This window comes from Protopterus annectens, chromosome 12.part0, assembly GCF_019279795.1.
Source record: "Protopterus annectens isolate FY-2018-M chromosome 12.part0, PAN1.0, whole genome shotgun sequence".
Lineage (NCBI taxonomy): Eukaryota > Metazoa > Chordata > Ceratodontiformes > Protopteridae > Protopterus > Protopterus annectens.
The window spans coordinates 348376499-348400592 of NC_056746.1; the positions used below are offsets into that span (position 1 = coordinate 348376499).

The 24094-nt window shown below is 41.2% G+C and overlaps 1 protein-coding gene across 4 annotated transcripts in view; it reads left to right on the forward strand.

Annotated features, from left to right (window-relative positions):
- LOC122816558 (katanin interacting protein) overlaps window positions 1-24094 on the forward strand; it is a 3576055-nt gene that overhangs the window by 2374347 nt on the left and 1177614 nt on the right. For all 4 annotated transcript variants that reach the window (XM_044089422.1, XM_044089419.1, XM_044089421.1 and 1 more), the window contains exon 15: window positions 22768-23707. In XM_044089422.1, the coding sequence (XP_043945357.1) occupies window positions 22768-23707 (940 nt within the window). The remainder of the gene's footprint in view (window positions 1-22767; window positions 23708-24094) is intronic.

Sequence of the window (24094 nt, forward strand, 5' to 3'; positions counted from 1 at the left end):
CACAAGCATGGAAAGTGGATGCTCTATCATTCAGCTGGAAAACCCTAACAGTTTATGCCTTTCCACCACTGCCTCTCCTCCCCAAGGTACTCCTAAAAGTCAGACAAGAGAAGCCAAAAATGATTCTGATTGCCCCAGACTGGCCACACCAGCACTGGTACCCAATCCTAAAGAGCTTGTCTCAAGTCCCATCCTGGACTTTACCTCAAATTCCTCATCTTCTGACTCAACAAAGCAATCAGATCCTGCACAGCCAACTCAGAACCTTTAATCTGGCTGCATGGCAAGTAATATAGCCACTCGGAACACACCTCTCTCTAAAGCTGTTATGGATGTCATTTTGGAAGCCAGGAGGCCCAGCACCAGGAAATCTTATGCAGAAAAATGGAAGAGATTCTGTGCTTGGAACCAGGCACAAGGACTTGAACCACTTGTTCCAGATATTCCTCAGATTTTACAATACCTAACTGAGATGCTGGACAAAGGCCTATCCTTCTCATCAATTAAAATCCATGTCTCTGCCATTTCAGCTCATTACAATACGGAACCTCCTATTTTCTCACATCCACTGCTAAGACAGTACCTCAGAGGGGCAAAAAATATAAGACCCCCAAGGAGAGCACCGATACCTACATGGGACCTCAACTTTGTCTTGGAAAAGCTCATACTGTCTCCTTTTGAGCCAGCCATTACAGCTGATATAAAATTCTTATCACGGAAAACTGCTCTGCTCCTAGCAATAACTTCAGCAAGAAGAGTCTCAGAGTTACAGGCAGTAATGGCAGTGGAATCTTTTATCATTTTTCATCCGGACAGGGTTTCTCTAAGAACAAACCCAACATTTATGCCAAAGGTAGTATCCAGTGTGGCTCTTAACCAAACCATTCATTGCCAACATTTTATCCAAATCCCCGGAATAACGGGGAGAGACTTCTGCATTCTTTGGACATACACAGGCAGCTACACTTCTACTTGGACAAAACAAAAGCTTTCAGAAAAACTGAGCAACTGTTTGTAGCATATGCTGCAGGATCACAGGGAAAGGCTATTTCAAAGCAGACTATTTCAAAATGGATAGGACACTGCATTCGTTTCTGCTATGCACAGCATGGCAAATCAGTGCTTAAGAATATTAGGCCACATTCTACCAGGGCAGCAGCCACTTCAGCAGCCTTTCTCAGAGTACCAACCAAGGAAATTTTGGAGGCTGCAACTTGGAGTTCAGTGCACACTTTTATCAAGCATTATCACTTACCTCTTTACTCTAAATCCAGAGCAGGCTTTGCCACTGCAGTTCTGCAGGGCCTCATAGCCACTCCAAATCCTATTTAGACCCAGCCGCCCTACCTCAGCTTTGGGATTCAACCCAAGTGTAATGACTGCAACAGTGAAACACGGTGAACATAGTACAGTTGTGTACCTACCATAAATGTAGATGTTCGAGTGTATTCACTGTTGCAGTCCAGGTTACCCTCCCCCCATCCCCCTTTTCTTTGCTGGGACTTATCTATACTTTTCTATCCTATACAACCTATGAGGTGTATTTGCTTGTAGATGAAGGTATTGTTTTATTTTAGTGTATGTTTTTATAAGCAATATGTATTGCCTACCTTCTTGGGGGCACCTGACATCTGGGGCAAGAAAAACTGAAGAAAATGGCGTTGGCTGCATCTTATATACCCCTGGTGCACTGACTTCAGGGAAGAGGCGACAGCAACCGACGCCATACCAGGACTTTGGAATTCAGGCCGACTGCGGGTAGCCTGCCAGCAGGATAACCCAAGTGTAATGACTGCAACAGTAAATACACTCGAACATCTACATTTATGGTAGGTACACATCTGTACTTTCTGTTATGTAAGCATGGGTGAGGCTTCCTTTTTACCATTATGCATACCCACCCCTGGGGCCAGGTTTCACAACCTGCCAAATTAACGGGTACATCATTATAATTAATTAAGGTAAACTCAATTTGAGGTACCCACCAATTATTTTCAAATTGCAAGGGCAATGTAACAAATGGACAGACCTGCTTTGTTTCTTTTTTACTAGCAAGATAGTCAAAAATCAGTATACAAGACTTATTTTCACATGTAAAGTCTATTGGCTTTAATCAATGATATAGCTACCTTTAAACTACAACAAAAAGAAAAACAGAAACAAAAAAAATCTTGCTTTTTTTCCCACTTTCTGAAAGTTAAGAAAGTTCAGTTACAGATTTGCTGTTCTGAACTGTTTGGAAGTTTCTAGAAGGCCAGTGTTTGCTTGGGCTAAAGGGAAGTCTCTGTGTTCACCAGTGGGAGTGGTTAACACTGAACAGCCTTCCTGTCCCTGGAGGAGTGGTTACTACCTAGAAGCTGTAGTTTTATTGGCCATTTTGGGTCAGTTCTAAACTCCTTGATCTCTCTCTCTTAAAACCCTACAACTCTCTTTTTGCGCAGTTTTGCACACTGAGCAGCGTCGCCTAAACAGGTTTAAACTATTCCAGGCTCCACAAAGTCTGCTCTTCACTTTTTCCCTTAGAACTGTTCAAACTCTCAAAGTAATCACTCTATTCTCTTTCTAAAGCCCTGCACTTGCTCAGCTCTTATAAGGAAACACTAACTAAAGCACTACACCCTCCTTGACTTCTCATAAGTATTAGACTCCCGATTGGTCCTTCCTGATCAAGTGAAATATCAGTTCCCTTCCGTAATCTGATCAGTAAAAAAAAACAGTTCCCTATACTAATCTGGTATGTCCAAGGGTCACTTTCAAGGTTACTCTCCAGTCCAGCTGGTGAATCTGGGAATTTTGAGGCAATGTTACAATTGCCTTATGTACACAAACAACCCTCTCCTCCTTCCAACAAACTCTAATACATGTGAGAGATGCAGTTACACAGCCAAACTGGAGGCAGAGCTCTCTCAACCCAAGACTGGCACAGTCAGTCAGGAGGAAAAGGTAACCACCCACACCACAAATCCAGTCTCACACAGACCTATTGCATCTGCATACCCAACACATAAACACACAAAAACATACTCGGAGCCTCTAAATAAAAATCTGCCTAAACAGCAAAGACCTCCTAAGCAGATATCCAAGCAACAGCCACCCCTCAACAATACCCACAAATCACATATCTCACAAAATCAGTGTGCCTCACAGTCACAGCCCATAAGGCCAAACAACACACCAAATACACTTGTTATAGGGAACTCTATTGTCCGGCACACTGACGTCCCACTCACCAGACTGAACAAGGAGAAGGTCACTGTAAGCTGCCTGTCAGGTGCCAGGATCTGCCACATAATGCAAGCACTCCGTCATTGTCCATGCTGGTGTGAATGACCTGAGACGTACCTCCCTGGACTACATGAAAAGAGACATAGAGGAGCTCTCTGACCATGTAGCCCAGGCTGGTATGTCCCTGACCTTGAGTAGCATCTTGCCCTCACCAAGAATGATGCCACAGTATAAAGACAAAATGATCAGTTTCAACAATTGGCTAAAGTATTGGTGTCATTCAAAGGGGATCCAGTGTCTGTCAGCCTGGGATGACATGCTCGACAAGCCACGTTGCTTCGCTAGGGACGGATTGCACCTGTCACCCTTAGGCTTTCGTATACTGGCCAAGGCTCTTGCCACCCCCATAGTGCCTTTTTTAGGCAAGGCTCAAAGGACAAACCCACCTCCATAGACAACCCAAAGATAAAAAAACTAAAGGTAATGCTACTCAATGCCAGAAGTCTAAACCTCAAGATGCACGTACTCGAGACTCTCCTCAGTATGGAGAAAATCGATGTCTGTGCAGTAACAGAAACCTGGTTCAAGGCTCCTGAGAGCAGCCCAGCACTACCAGGTTATAACTCATACCATGCGTTTCGGCCCCAAAACTCGGACCAAAACACAAAAGGAGGGGGAGTATCTATATTCATCAAAGATACCTACACCTCCAGGTTAGTGGCACTGCACGAAGCATCGGAAACCATCCATGTGCAACTAACAGCGGGCAAAACTGCCTTTCAGTTTGTAGCCTGCTACAGAACACCCTCCCTATTACAGGAACCCCACTTGGCATTCCTGAGAACACTGGAGAATATGAAGGTCTCTCCAAACACTATGTTATTGGGTGACTTCAACCACCCAAACATTGACTGGGAAAACTACTCAAGCCCAAACACCCACGCCCAACGGTTCCTTGAATTTATAAACACTAACGCAATGGAACAACTGGTCACCACTCCCACAAGAGGGAACAACATATTGGACCTGGTCATCACCAACATGGGGACTCTATGTAACACACCAGAGGTAACCCCCTCATTGGTAAGATCAGACCATACACAAATTTCCCTGGACATCCATATCCTGTCCCCAACCCCAGCCAAGGAAATCACTGTAAAGAATTTCTCCAAAGCCAACTTTGCGCTTCTCAAGACTGAGGTTGAATCCTTCAAAGCCCCTGGGCCAGAGGATAATACAGCCCAATCCGCAGAATCCTTTACAAATGCATTCTATGAGCGCCTGCAGGAATGCATGGATCATGCTATCCCAAATAAAACCAAGACTCACTCCTCCAAAACAGGAGACTGGTCTGGTGGACCCCGGCCATAAATAAGCTATACAACAGAAGGAGGAAGCCACTACATGACAGAGCAAAATCCCAAAAAGGGAAGGCATCTCTGATTAGTATTAGCAAGAAACTTCGATCCCTCATAAAATCATCAAAGGCCAGTTTCGAAAGGAAAATTGCCCTAGACACTAAAGATAATCACAAGGCCTTCTTTAGTTATGTCAGAAACATGGGCGGAAACTCCCAGATATGCTCTGAATTGTTGCATAACGGTACAAAATATACTGAACCTACAGACATAGCCAACATTCTGGCAGACAGATTCAGCGCAATCTCTCCCCCCCCCCCCCCAAAGGAGCAAATTCCTATCCCAACTGAATGTAACCTCCCTGACATCACAGATGCACAGGTGAAAGCTTCCCTCTCCAAAGCAAAAAACACAGCATCTATGGGACCGGATGGTGTCCCAGGCTGTGTCTTACATGAGCTCCAAGAAGAACTGAACCCTTGCATTAAGTCACTGTTCAAACTTAGCCTTACTACAGGATATGTACCCAGAGAATGGCGTACAGCTACAGTGGTCCCACTCCACAAAGGTGGTGCCACAACGGACCCCGGAAACTATCGCCCCATAAGCCTGACTAGTCTGGTCTGTAAAGCTATGGAGCGTATTATCATGGAACTCATAAAAAAAGACATTGGAAGCCTCCAGACACTGGACCCTACCCAATTCGGCTTTGTTAAGGGCAGATCTTGCCTCTTAAACCTAGTTGATTTCTTTGAAACAGTTACCAAAGCCATAGATGAGGGCAAGGTAGTCCACACAGCCTACCTGGACCTCGCAAAAGCCTTCGACACAATACCCCACTCGGGCATCATAAATATGCTTACCAGCTTAAATGTCAACCCCTGTATCACAAGATGGGTTGCAAACTGGCTCAGAGATAGAACCCACATGGTCAGAATCGCAGGTGCCATGTCCAAATCCAAACCAGTTACAAGTGGTGTCCCACAGGGCTCAGTTCTGGGACCTCTCTTGTTCGGTATATACTTCTCTGTGGTTCAGGCTAACACAGGGGGGATTATGGCTGACAAAGTTCGCAGATGACTGCAAACTGGGGGCTATAATCGAATCTCCAGCTGACACAAGCATCCTCCAAAAGGGTCTCACAGAGACGGATGCTTGGTGCCAGAGCCACGGCCTCAAGCTAAATGCTAAAAAGTGCATAGTCATCCCCTTTGGGAAAAACAAGGTGCCCACAAATTACCACATAGGTGGTAATCCATTAATCTGGAAGAAGTAATTAGAGATTTGGGGACCAACGTAGATAGTAATCTCTCCTTTGATGATCACGTTGCCAAAGTGGTTAGAAAGACCTTCTATATAGCCCACCTTATCACGAAAGGGTTCGCATCTAGATCAAGAGAGGTCATTGTGTCCCTCTACTCGTCACTCATCAGGCCCATAATTGAATACAATGCTCCTTTTGGGATGTACCTTACCCGACACCTGCAGCAGCTGGAGAGACCCCAAAAGTACCTCACCAAGAGGATCATGGGCTACAAACAGATGTCCTATGCAGCTCGACTAAAGAAACTCCAGCTCTACTCAGTTGCTTACCACCTACTCAGAGGCGATCTATGCCTGACGTACAAAGCCATATCAAACCCAGAATTAATGGACATGCTCCACCTCAAAAAATCCAAGTCCCTTAGAGCTACACACTCCAGGGACCTAAACCTCAGCACAAAAATAAATAGGACATGCTGGAGGGACAGATTCATTTCCCAGAGGCTCCCCTCACTCTGGAATAGAATCCCAATTCATGTTAGACATAGCCCCTCGCTGACCCTCTTCAAGTGAAATTTGGACACGTGGATGGGAAATCACAAATTCACCCCTGGGATCTCTCCTGTGTCCCTGCTAGACAGAGGCACAGTAAACTAATCTTAAAAGGGTACCTTCTGTGACCTACTTTACAGAGGCACAGTAGGCTAATCTAATAGGGAGGTGGAAGCCAAATACACTCTGGCTAGGCTTATAAATGCCCTAGGGCAGATAGCCTAGTATCTACCTGTGAACCTATGTTATTCAGCTGGCTCACAGCTAATTCTAATACCTTTGCCCAACCTTGTAACGTCCCATCACTTGTATTTTTTCGGATTTGTTCTTTAAGGAGCCCATTATACCTTTCAATCAAACCAGCAGCTTGAGGATGATATGGGATATGCAGCACCCATTGAACTTCATTTTTCTTCGCCCATTCTTGAACTTCTGCTCTGGTAAAGTGACTGCCTTGGTAACTTTGGATTTCACTGGGAATCCCATATGTCACACATAATTTATTTAGTTCTTTTAACACTGCTTGTTGGTTTGCCTTTTTGCATGGAGACACCATTAGTAATCCTGAATAAGTGTCTGCCATCGTTAGGCAATATTGCTGATTTTGATCCAGTGGTAAAGGACCAATAAAGTCTATTTGCCAGATTTGTGCCGAACGACTGCCTCGGTGAATGTGTTCACATGCTTTTGCCTGCAGTTGCTTTTGTTTATTTCTTTGGCAGATTTCACACTGCTTTATAACATTTGTAGTTATTTCCTTATTTAACTGCATACCATGCCTTCGTGCCCATTCTATTGTTGCATTTCTTTCCAAGTGCCCACTCCGATTATGGGCCCATTTTGCCATGTTAGCACTTTTGATCTCCTCTTGGAAACATGTACCGCAGCCATCTTGTCTACCTGCTGGTTATGCCTCCTTTCATTTGTCACAAGTGATGCATGGGCATCTACATGTCCAACACTGATTTTGCATTGTTGAGCTTTTGTCCAAATCCGTTGCCAATCTTCTGAGCCTCCCCACAGAGGTCTGCCATGGATTTTCCAATTCTGTTGTTGCCAGGCAGGTAACCAGGTTGTTAGTCTTTTAAAAACTGCCCAGCTGTCAGTATAGATGTACTCTTCATTTCCAGGTAATAAACTATTGATGACTAGGGCAACAGCTTGTAATTTTGCCTGATTATTTGAACTGGCAGTACCTTTGTCAAATAACACAGTTTCTGTTCGTGGGCAATAAGCCACCGCAGTCCAGGTCCTGCCATTTGATCCAATTTTAGCAGAACCATTAGTAAACCATGCATGTTTTTGTTTTTCTGCATCTAAATTATCAAATGATGATGCTTTAGTGATTGGTGACTTTGGAAGCTCCTGTCGCTGTTGTTCTATTGCATCAGCATCATTCAAAATTACCAGTCCAGCCAACTGTTGATGTACTTGAGATACTTCAGGTACGATGTTGGCCCTTTCCTGTAAATACCATTTCCATTTTTGTACAGTCAAAGACTGTGCTATTAGAGTTTTCATTAAATTATTATTTTGTAACCACCCCTGGATTGGAGAGTCTATCTTAACTGTCACTGTTTGTTGTTTAGTTATTCCTTCCACATGAATCAATGCTGTGTACACTGCCAGCACATGTTGCTTAAGGGGGCTATATTTCACCTGCGCTCCAGTTAGGGATTTGGACCAAAATTCCAATGGTCTTTTTTTCCCAGTGTCATTCTTCTGCCACAGTCCCCAAGACATAACATTATTGGCAACAGTTACTTCCAGGATAAAGGGTTGCTGTGGATCAATTGGGCCCAGCCCCACATTCTTCTGTAAGGCCTTTTTTGCTTCTTTAAAAGCTGTTTGCTGCTTGGGACCCCATTGAAAGACACACTTTTTCCTTGTTAAATAGTGAATGGGCCGCAAAATTAGTCCAAGGTGAGGTACAAATGCCCTCCAAAAGCCCATTGCTCCCAAGAAGGCCTGTGCTTGCTGCTTCGTTTTTGGGACTGCAATTTTCTGAATATTCTCTAGTGCCGCTGCAGGAATTTTTCTTTTCGCTCCATTTCAAATCATACCAGGGAATTTTACTGATGTCCCTTGTTGTATTTTATTTTCATTTATAGCCCACCCTCTGCTCTGAAGGTGCTGAATTACAGTTTTTAATGCAATATCTACAGCAGACTTCTCTCCGGAAATCATTATGTCATCAATATAATGAAAGACAGTCACTTTGTCCAGTTGTAATTTGGCTAGATTTCTAGCCACCAGTCCATGACACAGAGTAGGGCTGTGCAGATATTCTTGTGGTAACACTTGGAAGGTGTACTGCCTCCCCTCCCAAGTAAAAGCGAATTGGGCTCTGCTTTCTTCTGCTATTGGAATGGAGAAGAAAGCATTTGCTAAGTCCAAAACTGCGTGATATGGCCCAGCAGATGAAGACAATTTTTCCACGATTGTAACGATGTTTGGAACAGCTGCTGCTAAGGGTGGGGCCACCTTGTTCAGACCTCAATAATTTACAGTCATTCGCCATGATCCATTAGGTTTCTTTACTGGCCACACCGGACTGTTGAATGGACTTACCGTTGGCTCGAGTATGCCAACCCGAAGCAGTTCTTGGATCGTTTCAGTGATCTTGGCGTGCCCACCTGGGATATGATACTGTTTGCTGTTTACTGTTGTTTTATGTGTGAGAATATAAAGTGGTTCCCACTTAGAATTGCCTCGGACTACAGCCTTGACTGCATTGACTGAACAATGCCGCACACCAAACCTAAATGGCCCTACAGTGGTTTCTAAAGTTCTACCCTTTAACACATCTATTCCTAAAATGTGTTCAGGTACTGGAGCTATTACTGCTTCAATGAAAGTAGGAATACCATCCCCAAAAGCTATTTTAACCTTGGTTCTGGTCCCTAGTGTTTTTGCCCACCCATAACCTTTGATCTTTACATATTGTCCACGAAATTTACGGGGGTTGCCTGCAAAAATGGTTATTTCTGATCCTGTGTTTACCAGAGCCATTACGTGTTGTGGCCCTCCCCTCCAAAAAATGGTAAGAGGTACATAAAGGCGTTGGTCCCAGGCGTAATTGCTCCTACTGTACCCCTAGCTACTGGGGACCCGCCTACTAGTCAATTTGTCTCTGTTTTTTCAACCAGGGTTCTCCATTCTTTTTCTTTCCAATCTGTCTCATCACTGAATTCTCCCTTTTGCCACTGTGCTAGCTCCTTATCAGTAGGGATGTCAGGATATAATTGATTTCACCCTACCTTCCCTTCAGTGGTACTTCTGGTTGGACTTTTTGTAGGAGTTTGCTTTTTGCCTGCAGAGCTTGAGCCTTTCTCTTATTGTTTTTGCTTCCATTTTTTATATAATTCCTTAGTAGCTATCCCATCTATTTCTGCATCTTCTACCCCCCACCTTAATAGATCCAGAAACATTTGCTTTCTTGTGACTTTTTCACCAGATTTATCTTTTGGCTTCTCTGCATTTGCATTTTTAGCTCTTCTCTGTTTTTTTTCTTCAACTAGTTCTGCCATTTGATTTAGAGTGGCTATTACATCCCATATTTGCTGACCTGTACAGCCTGCCAGGGCAGCCATCAGCTGCCGTTTCCACCACTGTGGTGCATTTTTGACCAATTTACTTCTCATATTACTGGTCATTATTTGTGCATTTGGTCCTTTTGAAAGCACTAATGCCCCATTCCTTAATTTCAGTAAATAAATGGTAGCCAACGTAGCCATTTCTCTTAACTGTTGTATTGCCTCTGCTATTGTTTTCCAAGACTTATGTTCATCAGCTACAGCTGTAGCAATAGGCCACGTAGCTCAGAAAGCTGAGGCTAGCCAAGCCACCAGTGTATTCACCTGGGGATGATTATGGTTCACATTGTTTACTATTTGCTTTAAACGTGGGTGGAACACCAAACATGCACATTGGTGCATCCCTTCAGCATTTAGAGACACTGCTTCTCCCCCTGTGTCCCAAACCTGAAGAAACCATGCTAAAACAGTTTCCCCCAGCTTTTGCTTGTAGATTTGGATTACATTTAATAATTCAGCTTGGGTATAACTCCCCACCTCAACCCATTGTTGTGGCGCCACCCCCCCCCCCCCAGTGTACTGTCCCTTTTTCTCAATAACTGGATGTGCCTCCACTGATGGGGAATTTACTATTTTAAAATCACTGTCACCCTCATCAGTTGAGGGGAGATCACCTTCCCAATTCTCTGGGTCAAACTCTGCCTTACACAGCAAAGCGCGAACCCGGGGCCCTGAGGGTGGATAGCGTAGTTTTCTCCCATTTCATTGACTAAGCTGTTGAATTATTCGAGTAGCTAGAGTCACTGAATTAGATTTCCAGTGTTCAGCTTCCTCTCTACTTTAGCAAGTGTCATATCTGCCTTCTCCAAGGCATCTTTATTCAATCTGCGTGTATGCGTGTGTTCTTTACATTGCTCTTCTAACTCTAGGACTTTTTCTTTTAGTTTCTGTACATCTCTATCTAATTCCTAAAATGCCTGAAACAACAGCCATCCAGCTGCTTCCACCCCTTCCTTCATCTTTTTCCCCTTTTCATCCAATTTTAGTTCCGATAAAGCTTTAGCTAGACTATCGGGGTCTGCCTTAGGTCTTTCTTGCAAAGGTTTTGGGGAAGGAGGAGGTGAAACTTGACTTAATACCTTAGCAAGAGGATCCCATTTCCCAAACAATGCTGGCATCATAGTACCAACGCCCACCTTGTTTGGGGTACCTGACACAACATCCTTCTTGCCTATGCCTATACGTTTTAAAGGAAAAAAACATTGGTGGTGGTTGTGACATTTCCACTGCAAACCTCAGACCCTGTTCGCTGCGCCAAATTAACTAATCTGTTACTTTAAAGTCTGAGGTTAATACAGAATTAGAAATGACACAAGACACCAAGGCTCAAACTTAACAATTTATTAAACAAAAACTTACTAAATAAACAGAAAAATCTAATAAATCATGTGCTTACAAGCATATGCATAAACAAAATCATCATTGCCACTGATAGGGAGACTTTAATCCTATTTAGTACAGCTATCTGTTCAGTCAAGGCAAGGCCGACACTGGCAAAATGTCTCTATGCTCAGTTCAGGCTGGTACTGTGATCAAATCCGGATGATGATGATTTCCATTTTAGCCTTTGAGCTTTTTATAGTCTTGAACAAACAACAGCGTCAATAGGTCCAACTAATGACATTTATTTTTTATTTATTTTACATTTGTTAACTGGGATGGTCTGACTGGATACATGTCCTTTTTCAGCGGAGGCCCGGGGAGAAAAGCTCCAACAGAGTTACATTGATAATTAGGTACAGTAAATGAGATGAAAAAAAAATTAACAAAAACATAGGCTATTTACATACAAGTACAAGACTGCCTTACAATTTTCTGAAATTACTACAAATGATACATTAGTAACATATTAGCAAAGACGGTAGGCAGTATAATGTCATAGAGTTAGACAGCATACATATTTCTTTATCACAGTATACAAAGTTCTTATCTTAGCTAGTTGTTTATGTTTTAGTTAATGGCACAGAGCTAGTCTGGGTTTGAGCAAGGACATAGCCAGTGTGACTTGAAGTGGAGTTTTAGCCTATTTTTGAATTGACTTAGAGAAGTTGCAAGCATGAGGTTATTGGGGAAGAGAGTTCCATATTTTACCAGTGATGTTGGCAAACAGCGCTTCACCACCTAGGTTGAAAGATTTAGTTGTTTGGACAAGGAGTCTGTTTGCTGAGCGAAGGCAGCTTAGATTGGAGTAGGGAGTCATTAAGTTTTTTAGTGCTGGGGTATTCTCAGGTTGTTTAAGGATTTTGAAGGCCTCTATGAGTTGGTACTGCTGAAGAAGGTATGGGAGTTCTATCCATCCAAGTTTTTTTCAGGTTAATACAGTGGTGTGTTCTGTAGGGTAGGCCTGTAACGAATCTGGCAATGTGATTATAGCAGGATGAGAGCTTGTTCAGATCAGATTTGATAAGGTGCGTAAGGACAGGAGAGGCATATAGTAGGGTAGAGAGAAGGTGTGAACAGGCTGTGGCTGCCCTGGCATTCGGGGTAAGGAAGGCTTTTATTCTATATAGGGTCCCAAGTTTCTTGTTGACTGACTTAATGGCTTGGTTGATGTGTATATCAAATCTGAGTTTATTGTCAATGTTTACTCCTAATAGCTTTGTATAGGTGTCTGGGGAGATGATGGTCCCATTATTGGATTGTATAGTGAAGTGTTCAGTCGGAGATCTATTGGTTGGGTAGAAGAGAAGTAACTTGGTTTTGTTTAGATTTAAGATCAGGAGGTGGTTGGCAAGCCAGTTTTCGACTTTGGTGAAGCTATGTTGGGTAGTAGTTAGTAGATTTGCAAGAGAGGCATTAGAACATATTATAGTTGAGTCATCTGCATATTGAATACAGGTGGCTTCAGGGATGACTGTTTGGATGTCGTTTATAAAGACTGAAAAGAGGAGAGGTCCTAGTATGGAACCTTGAGGAACTCCTATGGTATTTGGTAGCATGCAGGAGAGCTTGTTTTGCCACATTACTGCTTGTTGTCTCCCAGTGAGGTAAGCTTGAAACCAGTCAAGGGCTGGAGTATCTAGATACAGGGTTTTTAGAGTATGTAGAAGTTAACTGATGGTTTACCATATCGAAGGCTTTCGATAGGTCCAGGAAGAGAGCGGAGGATATTTTTTTGTTATTCCGGTTAAGATTAATGTTTTCAGTAAAAGAGAGGAGGGCAGTGGTTGTGCTATGATGGGGTCTGAATCCATGTTGAGAGTCTGTAAGTAGTTTATTTTGGGTTAGATAGAGCATTAGTTGGTTGTACATGCACTTTTCCATAATTTTGGCAAGTGGTGATAGTATGGCTATAGGTCTATAGTTGGATAGTTCTGTGGATGAACCTCCTTTGTGGAGTGGAATAACGTAGGATATTTTCCAAATTGAGGGGATTGAGGCCTCGGTTATGGTTCTGTTAATTAAGATCGAGATAGGGTAGGCTACGACATCTGCAGCAATTTGCAGGTATTCAGTCGGGAGAAGATCGGCCGAAAGGGTGGTTGGCTTCAGTTTTTTCAAAAGGGATCTGATAAAGGATGTGGACACTGGCTGGAAGTTAAAAGAGAGAGGTGAGTCAGGTATAGTATATATTGAATTGGAGGGAGGAGAAAGTTGGTTAGCTAAGGACTGGATGGTTTCTGTGAAGAAAGTATTGAATGAATTGGCTATTTCTTCTTGGCTCTTGTCAGATAGTGTTCCTGGGGTAGGAGTAGTGGATTTGCCTGGTTGGAGAAGTTTATTTAAGCCTGCCCAGTACTTTTGAGGGTTATTTTGATGTTTGTGTTGCAGATTGTAGAAGTAGTTTTTCTTATCTAGTATGATGGCTTTTTTAGTCTCATTTCTAAGTTGTTGGAATTTGATACGATCTAGGGGTAGTTTGGTAGTGCGCCATTTATCCCATGCTTTGTCTCTAGTTGTTATTTTGGATTTGGTATCTGTTGTTAGCCAGGGTGCTAGTTGAGTTTTAATTCTTATTGAGCGTTTAGGGGCATGAGAGTCAAGTATAGTAAGGAATGAATTGTTAAATAATGACACTGCCTCATCGAGGGGAAGGAACCTTAGTTTTGTCCAATTACATGATTTGAGTTCAAGTTGAAATTTTGTTGGGTCAAAGTTAGCCCACACCCTTGTGACATATTGATCACAAGCTCATCATGAGTTGATGGAATATTTTAGAAAATTACAGATCATTTCCTAAGTTGTAAACAAGTTTTGTAATGTCTGGTCTTATGCCTTACTTTCCTTTTCTAGAGAACAGTTAGCCCACACCCTTGTGATATAGTTCCTCATTGAAATCCTCCATATTCTGGTAAACATCTTTTAAGCTGATAAACAACTTACAGGTCAACAGAAGTTCAGTTATACCAGTAATCAGTGAGCAAGGCCTGCTCTTAAGCATATAATATTGTTACAATATTAGCAGCATATAGTATTGTAGCAGCATGTCAGATCAAGCAATAATCAAACATACACAGTGGTACTTGGCTCGAAGCATAACAAAAACCAGGTAGACTGTGTGGATCTGTCACAGATGGGTAACCATAAATTCTCCCTGGGGGTTCCACCTGTGTCTCTCTTAAACAGGGGCAATTGGTGCTGATCATGGAAATAAGGGTAGAACTTGGCTAGGCTTGTAAGGGCCTTAGGGCCATTAGCCTAGTAAGTTCCTATGATCCTGTGTTTCAAGAAATTATAATAGTCTCTTTTGGGAAGTCATTTACCCCTGGTAACTGTTAAATTGACAACCGACCCCTAAGAGTTAACTCAGTAGTCAGGGACTTGGGGACACACACAGACAATAATCTAGCCTTTCACCATCATCTGTTTGCAGTAGTAAGGATATCATTCTGTGTTGTACAACTTATTAATAAAGGTGTGACATGTAGGTCCAAGGAAGTCATTGTTCCACTGTATACAGCATTCATCAGACCTATCATTGAGTACAATGCCTCCTTTGGTATGTACCTAACTAGGCACATACAAGAATTGGAACGTCCACAGAGGTTCTTCATTAAAAGAATACAGTGTGTAAGTAACATGTCCTATTTAGATCTCCTCAAAACCCTATCCTTATGTTCTGTTTCCTACAGGCTGTTGAAGGGATCTATGCTTGGCATACAAGACATTGTCAGACCCCACCCTGATGGACCTCCTGCATGTCTGCAAAACAAACAGCACCAGAATTACCCATTCTAAAGACTTAATCATTGCCTGTGATATAAATAGGACCTGCTAGAGAGACAACTTTGTATCCCAAAGACTACCCCTTCTCTGGAACAGGCTCCCCATCCGTGTGAACCAGCGTTTCTCCCTAACCAAATTCAACTGTAACGTGGGCAATTGGATGAGAACAGGAAATTCATCCTCGGTTTGGCACCTATGCCTGTAATGGACACAGGCAGCCTGTAAATGTTTCAACTCCCAGGCCCCTGCTTGTTAATGTTACATATCCTACACCCTTGCGTACACTTATCAAGGGTACCAGAACGTGGCAGATATTTGGAATGCATGGCTATGCCTAAAAAGACCCTTGTGGTAATTAACCTAGTACACACTTTCTTCTTCTTCTTCTTTCGGCTTTTTCATGGTTAGGGGTCGCCACAGCGGATCACCTGTTCGCTCATGATTGGCAATGAAAGTTTACAGTGTCGAGTTGCCAGCCCGGCACCCAACCTTCCACAGAAGACACACATACACACGCACTCATGCCTAGGGCCAATTTAGAGTATCCAATCCACCTGCAAGCATGTCTTTGGGATGTGGGAGGAAACCGGAGCACCCAGAGGAAACCCAGCCGACCACAAGGAGGACATGCACACTCTGCACAGAAGGCACCCCAGCCAAGGATTGAACCGGAGAATCTCTTAACTGTGAGGCGATTAACCTAGTACACACCTATGAACCTGTTATCCACATTTCATATTGCATCACAGGCAGAATGGTGATGTCTGAAATGCATTGTTGGAAGAGGATGTAGAAAGATTGAAAGGTGAGTATTATTTGGCTGTATGAAAGAATCATAACAAAAGTAATATGTTCATTCTTCAACCATGTTCATTCTGGAGCTGCTTTTATTAAGTAGTGGGTCAAAGAGCTTACCCCTACAGTGGGCAAGAGTAAAACTCAAGGAATGAAGATTTCATTCTTTAATGTTACATTTTTTTCAGTAACATATGGAACCACAGAAGTGCCCAAGTTAGGCTGGGAAAAAAGAATAATCAAGGTGGGGAAACATCATACAACTGTTTGCAGATACTAGAGGGATACAGTGGTTTTGGATGTTGTCTGTCATTGACATGAACATATATGACAGCTCTGAGTGTGGTGGCTGGTGTATGTGGTATTAATGGGGTCTATATCAGTTCACCGAAACAGCTGAAGTTCGAACACCATATGTTTGAACTTCTAATCACGAAATACAAAAACATTGAAGTCTTAGAACAGCACTGTTCCAAGAAACACACACACAACACAAGCACACCAAAAAAAAGCAATCCACACACAAACACTTAAAACCTACATCTAACCCTACACTAAACTATACATACACTACTATCTGTCCACTTACCTTAACCCAAACCTTAACCCCAGGGTCCGTCACTATCGCACACTCACCTGACCCGCACCCTAACCCTAACTTACCTATCCCGCCCTAACCCTAAAGTCTGCCACTATCGCACACCCACCTCACCTGCACCCTAACCCTAACTCACCTAACCCGCACCCTAGCCCTAACATCCACACAATCGCACACTTACATGAACCCGACCCCGTAACTTCCCACCACAGTCCTGATAATAGCGAAGCCATAGAAACTGCCCACCGAATTCTTTCCCTGGGAAGGAATTTGGTGTTCCATGGCTTCGCGATAATCAGTGTTCGAACTTCACAGTTCGAACATCTGGTGTTCGATCATCAGCTGTTTCAATGGACTGATATAGACCCGTATTAATGACCCAGTTATGCACTGTTTGCATCGAAATTTCAGTTAATCAACTTGGCTACTTTTGAGCAACCGTTTTCCAATAGTTTTGTCACCTTCATGTTACACAAACCCTGGATTATAGCTGTCGAGCCACTGGATAGTTGGCCAAAGCACAACCTGCTGTGTGTTGTTGGCCATGACTATGTAACCTTGGAAATGAAGCACCACAAAAATTTATTGGATGTGACATGAGCAGTGTAACTTTGGCAATGATACACTGAAGACTCCACACAGATTGAATGATCTAGTAAGAAAGCATCTTCTGATGTGCTTTCCCCAAAAAGGGAAGAGTTGTCTACCATGACTGTTTTCTTTAGCACTGGCATCCATATCTGTTCCCTGTAGTGCCCCCATGATGTTGTGCACATGGACCACACAACACTACTTCATAAAGTGTGTAAGTAATATACTTTAACAGTTATGGCATTCTGTAAATGTATGTGATCATTTGCTGAGTTTCCCATTCATGTAGTGATCTCATCAATCTTTGTAACATATTGGTGACCATAGCAATTGCCATACATGGCACCTGCACGTTTTGATGATTCAACCACCAGTACATAGTTGTACACAAAAAATAATTATTTGTAATGTTTTTTTAAAAAAAAAAAAATATATATATATATATATATATATATATATATATATATATATATATATATGGATCTACTTCATATGATCGACAGTTCATATGATCGACATTTTCAGAGAGACCAAAACACCTAAAGCTCAAAACACCGACAACTCATTTGGCCGAAACTCATAACATTGATACATGGCATTCAAAGCATTATGCCCTTTCCCCACTGTAGCGCGACCCTGGAGTTAGAATAAATAGATAGGGGGTATGGGGGGCACAGCCCCCCCCCCACAATTGGGGTGGGGGCACAACCCCCCCCACATTATTTAGATAAATATTGTCATCTTTGTTATAACTATCCACATGTATCTGTGAAATGTACTATGTATGTGGGGGGCACACCCCCCTATATATTTATTCTAACTCCAGGGTCACGCTACAGTGGGGAAAGGGCATAATGCTTTGAATGCCATGTGTCGATGTTATGAGTTTCGACCAAATGAGGTGTTTTGGTCTCTCTGAAAATGTTGTCGATCATATGAACTGTTGATCATATGAAGTAGACCTATATATATATATATATATATATATATATATATATATATATATATATATATATATATAAATGTACACACACACACACACACACATAGATATATATGTATGTTTATATACATGCATATATGTTAACCATTCAGTATTCAGTTTACCAATCTCAGGATCAATGCCATCACCATACTTCTTCTTTCAGCTGCTCCCGTCAGGGGTTGCCACAGCAGATCAACTGTTTCCATTTCTTCCTGTCCTCTGCATCTTGCTCTGTCACACCAACCATCTGCATGTCCTCTCTCACCACATCCATAAACCTTATCTTAGGCCTTCCTCTTTTCCTGTTACCTGGCAGCTTCATCCTTAGCATCTTTTTCCCAATATACTCTGCATCCCTCCTCAGCACATCTCCAAACCAACATAATCTTGCTTCTCTGGCTTTGTCTCCAAACCTTCCAACCTGGGCTGACCCTCTAATATACTTATTCCTAATCCTGTCCATCCTTGTCACACCCAGTGCAAATCTTAACATCTTCAACTCTGCCACGTCAAGCTCTGACTCCTGCCTTTTTGTCAATGCCACTGTCTCCAACCCATATAACATAGCTGGTCTCACTACCCTCTTGTAGACCTTCCCTTTCACTCTTACTGGTACTCGTCTGTCACAAATCACTCCTGACACTCTTCTCCACCCACTCCATCCTGCCTGTACTCTCTTCTTCACCTCTCTTTCACACTCACCATTACTCTGAACTGTCGATCCCAAGTATTTAAACTCATCCACCTTCGCCACCTCTACTCCCTGCATCCTCACCATTCCTCTAGCCTCCCTCTCATTCACACACATATATTCTGTCTTAGTCCTGCTGACCTTCATTCCTCTTCTCTCTAGAGCATATCTCCACCTCTCCAGGGTCTCCTTCACCTGTTCCCTACTCTCACTACAGATCACAATGTCATCTGCAAACATCATAGTCCACCAGGACTCCTGTCTGATCTCGTCTGTCAACCTGTCCATCACCATTACAAATAAGAAAGGGCTCAGAGCTGAACCTTGATGTAATCCCACCTCCATCTTAAACACGTCCGTCACTCCCACCGCAGACCTCACCGCTGTCACACTACCCTTGTACATATCCTGTACCACTCTTACATACTTCTCTGACACTCCCGACTTCCTCATACAATACCACAACTCCTCTCTAGGTACCATGTCATATGCTTTCTCTAAATCCACAAAGACACAATGCAACTCCTTCTGACATTCTCTGTACTTCTCCATCAACACTCTCAAAGCAAACATCGCATCTGTAGTGCTGTTTCCTGGCATGAAACCATACTGCTGATCACTAATCATCACCTCCCTTCTTAACCTAGCTTCCACTACTCTTTCCCATAACTTCATGCTGTGACTGATCAAGTTAATCCCTCTGTAGCTACTACATCACCCTTATTCTTAAAAATCGGTGCCAAAACACTTTTTCTCCATTCCTCAGGCATCCTCTCACTTTTCAAGATTTCATTAAACAAACTAGTTAAAAACTCCACTGTCATTTCACCTAAACACCTCCATGCCTCCACAGGTATATTGTCTTGTTGCACTGCTGGCTGCAGTCAACTTGCACTGTGGTCTCATGGTCTGCTAACCTGATTCCAAAAAAGGACCTCATTTTTCAAAGCCATTGTACCAAACCCCAATTCACTAAAGTGTAGTGAATAAGTTTCCTTTACACTACAGTTAACTACGACCCTGAAGCTGATAAAAGTGTTAGATTGTGCAAAACAGTGATTCCTGTAACAGATGTTTGTTCCTCTGGAAGTTCGACTCTCACAGGAGATGTCAGTGGTAAAATTCATGAAAAGAATGGTCCCAGACCCTTGTTACCAGTTTATGATACAGATTTCCTAGGATTAAGGTTTTTCTAGAACTAGGTGACTTTGTGTGGCTCCTTTCTTTTAGATGCTCCCATTTAAAGGACTTGTCCACTAAAAATCCAGGACCCCATTGTGGGTTGGAGAAAACTGTTTCATATCTTTAATTTATTTATTATTATTATTTTTTAATATTACAGATTTCCTTTGATTTTGCATAATTTCTTGAAAGATCACTTGACAGAGGTTTGCCTAGTATCATTGTCATTGTTTTCATGGTCATTATGGCAACTGTACTTTGACCACAGCAGATTTTCTTGACAAAATTATACTAGTGATAGCATAGCATATTAAGGGTTCTTTTTTTTTTTGTTTAAACAGCTTACACTCTTGTAATCCACCCCATTGGAGGTAGAAGTTTGTGTGTGTATCTCTCTCTCTCCCTATATATATATATATATATATATATATATATATATATATATATATATATATATATATATATATATATATATATATATATTAAGACAGAGGTAGGTATATATACATATGGATCTATGTCAGATCATCAGATTTTCAGAAACTCTAAATTCATATTGTCGAGACCATATGCTCGAGTTTCTGAAAATTCGAACATCAAAAAAACAACAGAAATCTACCTCTTTTCTACATTTTTGCAGGGAGGCAAGCCCCCTGTTCCCCCCACACTTCCTGCATATTATATATACCAACTGCAAGATCAGACTACAGTGGGGAGAAAGGGTAAATTCCCTGATCTCAGCGCTGTACTGCAATCCCCATTCAAAAGCTTCGAGTTTTCGGAAATTTGACCATGTTGTATTGACAATATGAAATTCTTTCAAGTTTCTGAAAGGGGCCCATATATATATATATATATATATACATATATATATATATATATATATATATATATATATATATATATATATATATATATATATATATATATATATATATATATATATAAATGTACACACACACACACATATATGGGAGCATTGCATTTGGTCAAATGTTATTAATATCAAACATCTGTCATGCTGGCAGAAGTGATTAAATAGTCGTGATCATTTATGCTTGCATTACTTTGTGGGAGGTTGCAAAACAGTAGAGAGTGGGAATTTGCCCTTACCCTGCTGTTGTGTGATCTTTGAGTTGATAGCTACAATTAGCAAGGAGTGTGAAGGCATAGGGTGTCATGTCCAGCTGCAAAAACATGAGCTGTTCCTTTTTACTTTTGTCCTTTGGGATCAATGATGTTTTTACGTTCGATGTTATGGTACTTCAATATTTTGAAGTGTGTGTGTGTGTGTGTGTGTGTGTGTGTCTCTCTCTCTCTCTATATATATATATATATATATATATGTATATATATATATATATATATATGTATATATATATATATATATATATATATATATATAGGGTCTATATTATATATTCAAAGTTTCAAAACTTTGAACCTCTTATGTTCGACAACATATGAGCGAAGTTTGAAACATCGAAAATATAATAAAATTTAAAAAAAAAAATTACCACAACACTCTGAGGGGGGGCAAGCCCCCCTGCACCCCCCACATCCCCACTACTTAAATATACCAACTCTGAGATCTCACTTCAGAGCAGAAAAGGCAAATTTTCCCATTCTGCGCCGTACAGAGCTGTTACTTTTCACCTTCGAACTTTTTAAAGTTCTATCCTATGGTGTCAAACATATGACATTCGAACTTTAAAAAGTTTGAGTAATTAATAGGGACCCTATATATATATATATATATATATATGTATATACGTGTATGTATATATATATATATATATATATATATATATGTATATATATATATATATATATGTATATATGTATGTATATATATATATATATATATATATATATATATATATATATATATATATATATAATGTGTGTGTGTGTATGTATATATATATATATATATATATATATATATATATATATATATAGACACACACAGTTATTTAGTTAAACATATTTTTTCATACCATGCAAACAGAACAGTGGTTCTTCTGCTATGTAACCCATATTCCTTTGATTTTTTTATTGTAGAGATTTCCTGATTTTTCAGCCAGATATGCAACATGTTTGCTTTTTTATTATCATGCAAGCATAACAGTTTTCATTATGTTATATGAGTAATATTCTTTTAATTGTTTTATTTGTGAGATGTTTACTGATATTTCAGCAGATATGCTGTGTATTAGTTGTATTCATCTTTTCATTCTCTCTTTCCATTAGTTACATTTCAGTTTTGCCCTTTTTTTGCATTATTTCAAGTTGCATTTTCTTCTCTATTTTATACATTTCCCTAATATGTCATTTTGAATAAAATCACCATCCCCAAGAAATATTTTACACAAAACACATTTTCACAAGTGTGTTCATTGAACTAATATTCATCCAAAATGCATTCAGTGAAGTGCCACTAAATCCTCTTGGGAGGGGGGGGTCACTGTACCAATAAATCATTATATTTGGGTTTATTCCCATTCCTATCCTTCACTTTCTCGCCAGAATTTCTTTCACATGATGGCATTTCTCTTTGAGGAACTACACTTATCCATGTTTCAGAAAGTATTATAACAGTCTGGAGCAGGCTTTCAGAGCATGGTGGTAAGAGGGGAGCGTATAGAGTTTTAAATCAAGTTCTGGTGCTTATGTGTGCAATAGGAAGATTGTTTGTTGCAGATATTTAGATTTTGTCTGTAGTCTGTGTACCCTGATTTCTTTGCTGTTTTGTGATTTTTTAGGACCTTGATGTGGGTGCTAAAGATGTCAGAATTTACCTTGATGGCACACTTGTATTTGAAGGAGAACTGGACAAAGGCTGTGGAAACCAGATATTTGATTACAGCACTACAGTTGATTTGCAGTCAAATAGCAAGATAGTGCCTGTTGGATGCTACTCTAACAATAGTTCTGAAGGAAGTGCTAGCAACTGCAAAAGCTTGACAGACAACATGGATCTTGGCTTTCAAATTGTTTCACCCAGGGAATCCCTACCTCCTCTACAGTCTCCCCGAGTAAAAAACTCTGTAGATGGACTTATGTACAAAGGTAGCTCATCTAGTAGAAGTCAAAAGACCACCCTAGAAGATGACTTGAAAAAATTGTCTGCTCCAGTTTTAATGGCTTTCCCAAGTAAAGACATTAGTGTTTACGAAACCGATGGGAATGATCATGATGATGATAAACTCACTATGAAGGAACAACTAGAAAGACTAACTGGGAGGAAAATAATGGAACCCATTGTTTCAAAACGGCCATCCTGGTTGAATTCTTCAGCTAACAATGGAAGTAAAAGTCCAAACAGCTGTAAACTCAAACCTCCCTGGCTGAACAAAGAACTACCTGTCGATCTTCACATGCAAGGCTCCTCTGTCATCTGTGGCACTGACAGTGAATGTCCTGGACAGAGGGAAGAAAATATCAAAGGTCGCCGAAGTACATCAGGCAGGCATCGCAAGGCTTTAAGTAATAACTCAGTTTTGCTTTCTGTATCCAATAAAGACCCAGTGGAGAGTTTGGATTTTTTGGGCAGTCTGTCAGAAAGAGACTGCTACTCACCATCACTGCATGAAGAAGGTGGTTGGAAACCTGAACATCGTATCAGTGGCAGAAATATGCTAAAGAGCATGAAAAGTGAGAACCAACTCATTGCAAATGAGGCTGAAAGCCTTCCTGAAATAGGTAAATGTAGCTAGATGTGTTTACATCCTTACCTTTCCTCATCCAGACCTATAGCCGAATGATTAAAATTGTTAACGCTTGCTATCAAATGAGGCATAAAACAAAACATGATAAAACCATTTGTTTTTGTATTATCACATTGAAATGTAAATTGTTATAATGTATACCTTTTACTCTAATTGGGCAGTGCCAAATGTTATCTTCTCTATATCACACGGACAATACTATTGAGAAGAAGAGGGAGGCATTCCTTATAATGTGTAGCATTTGAGAAGGTAGTACTTCCTTTGATTACCAGGTAGGTATGCTGATCACGAGACCATTTGCATATACAATCCAGATTAGGTGACTGCTGCTAGTCGTAGCTGAATTTACATGTATGGCAGT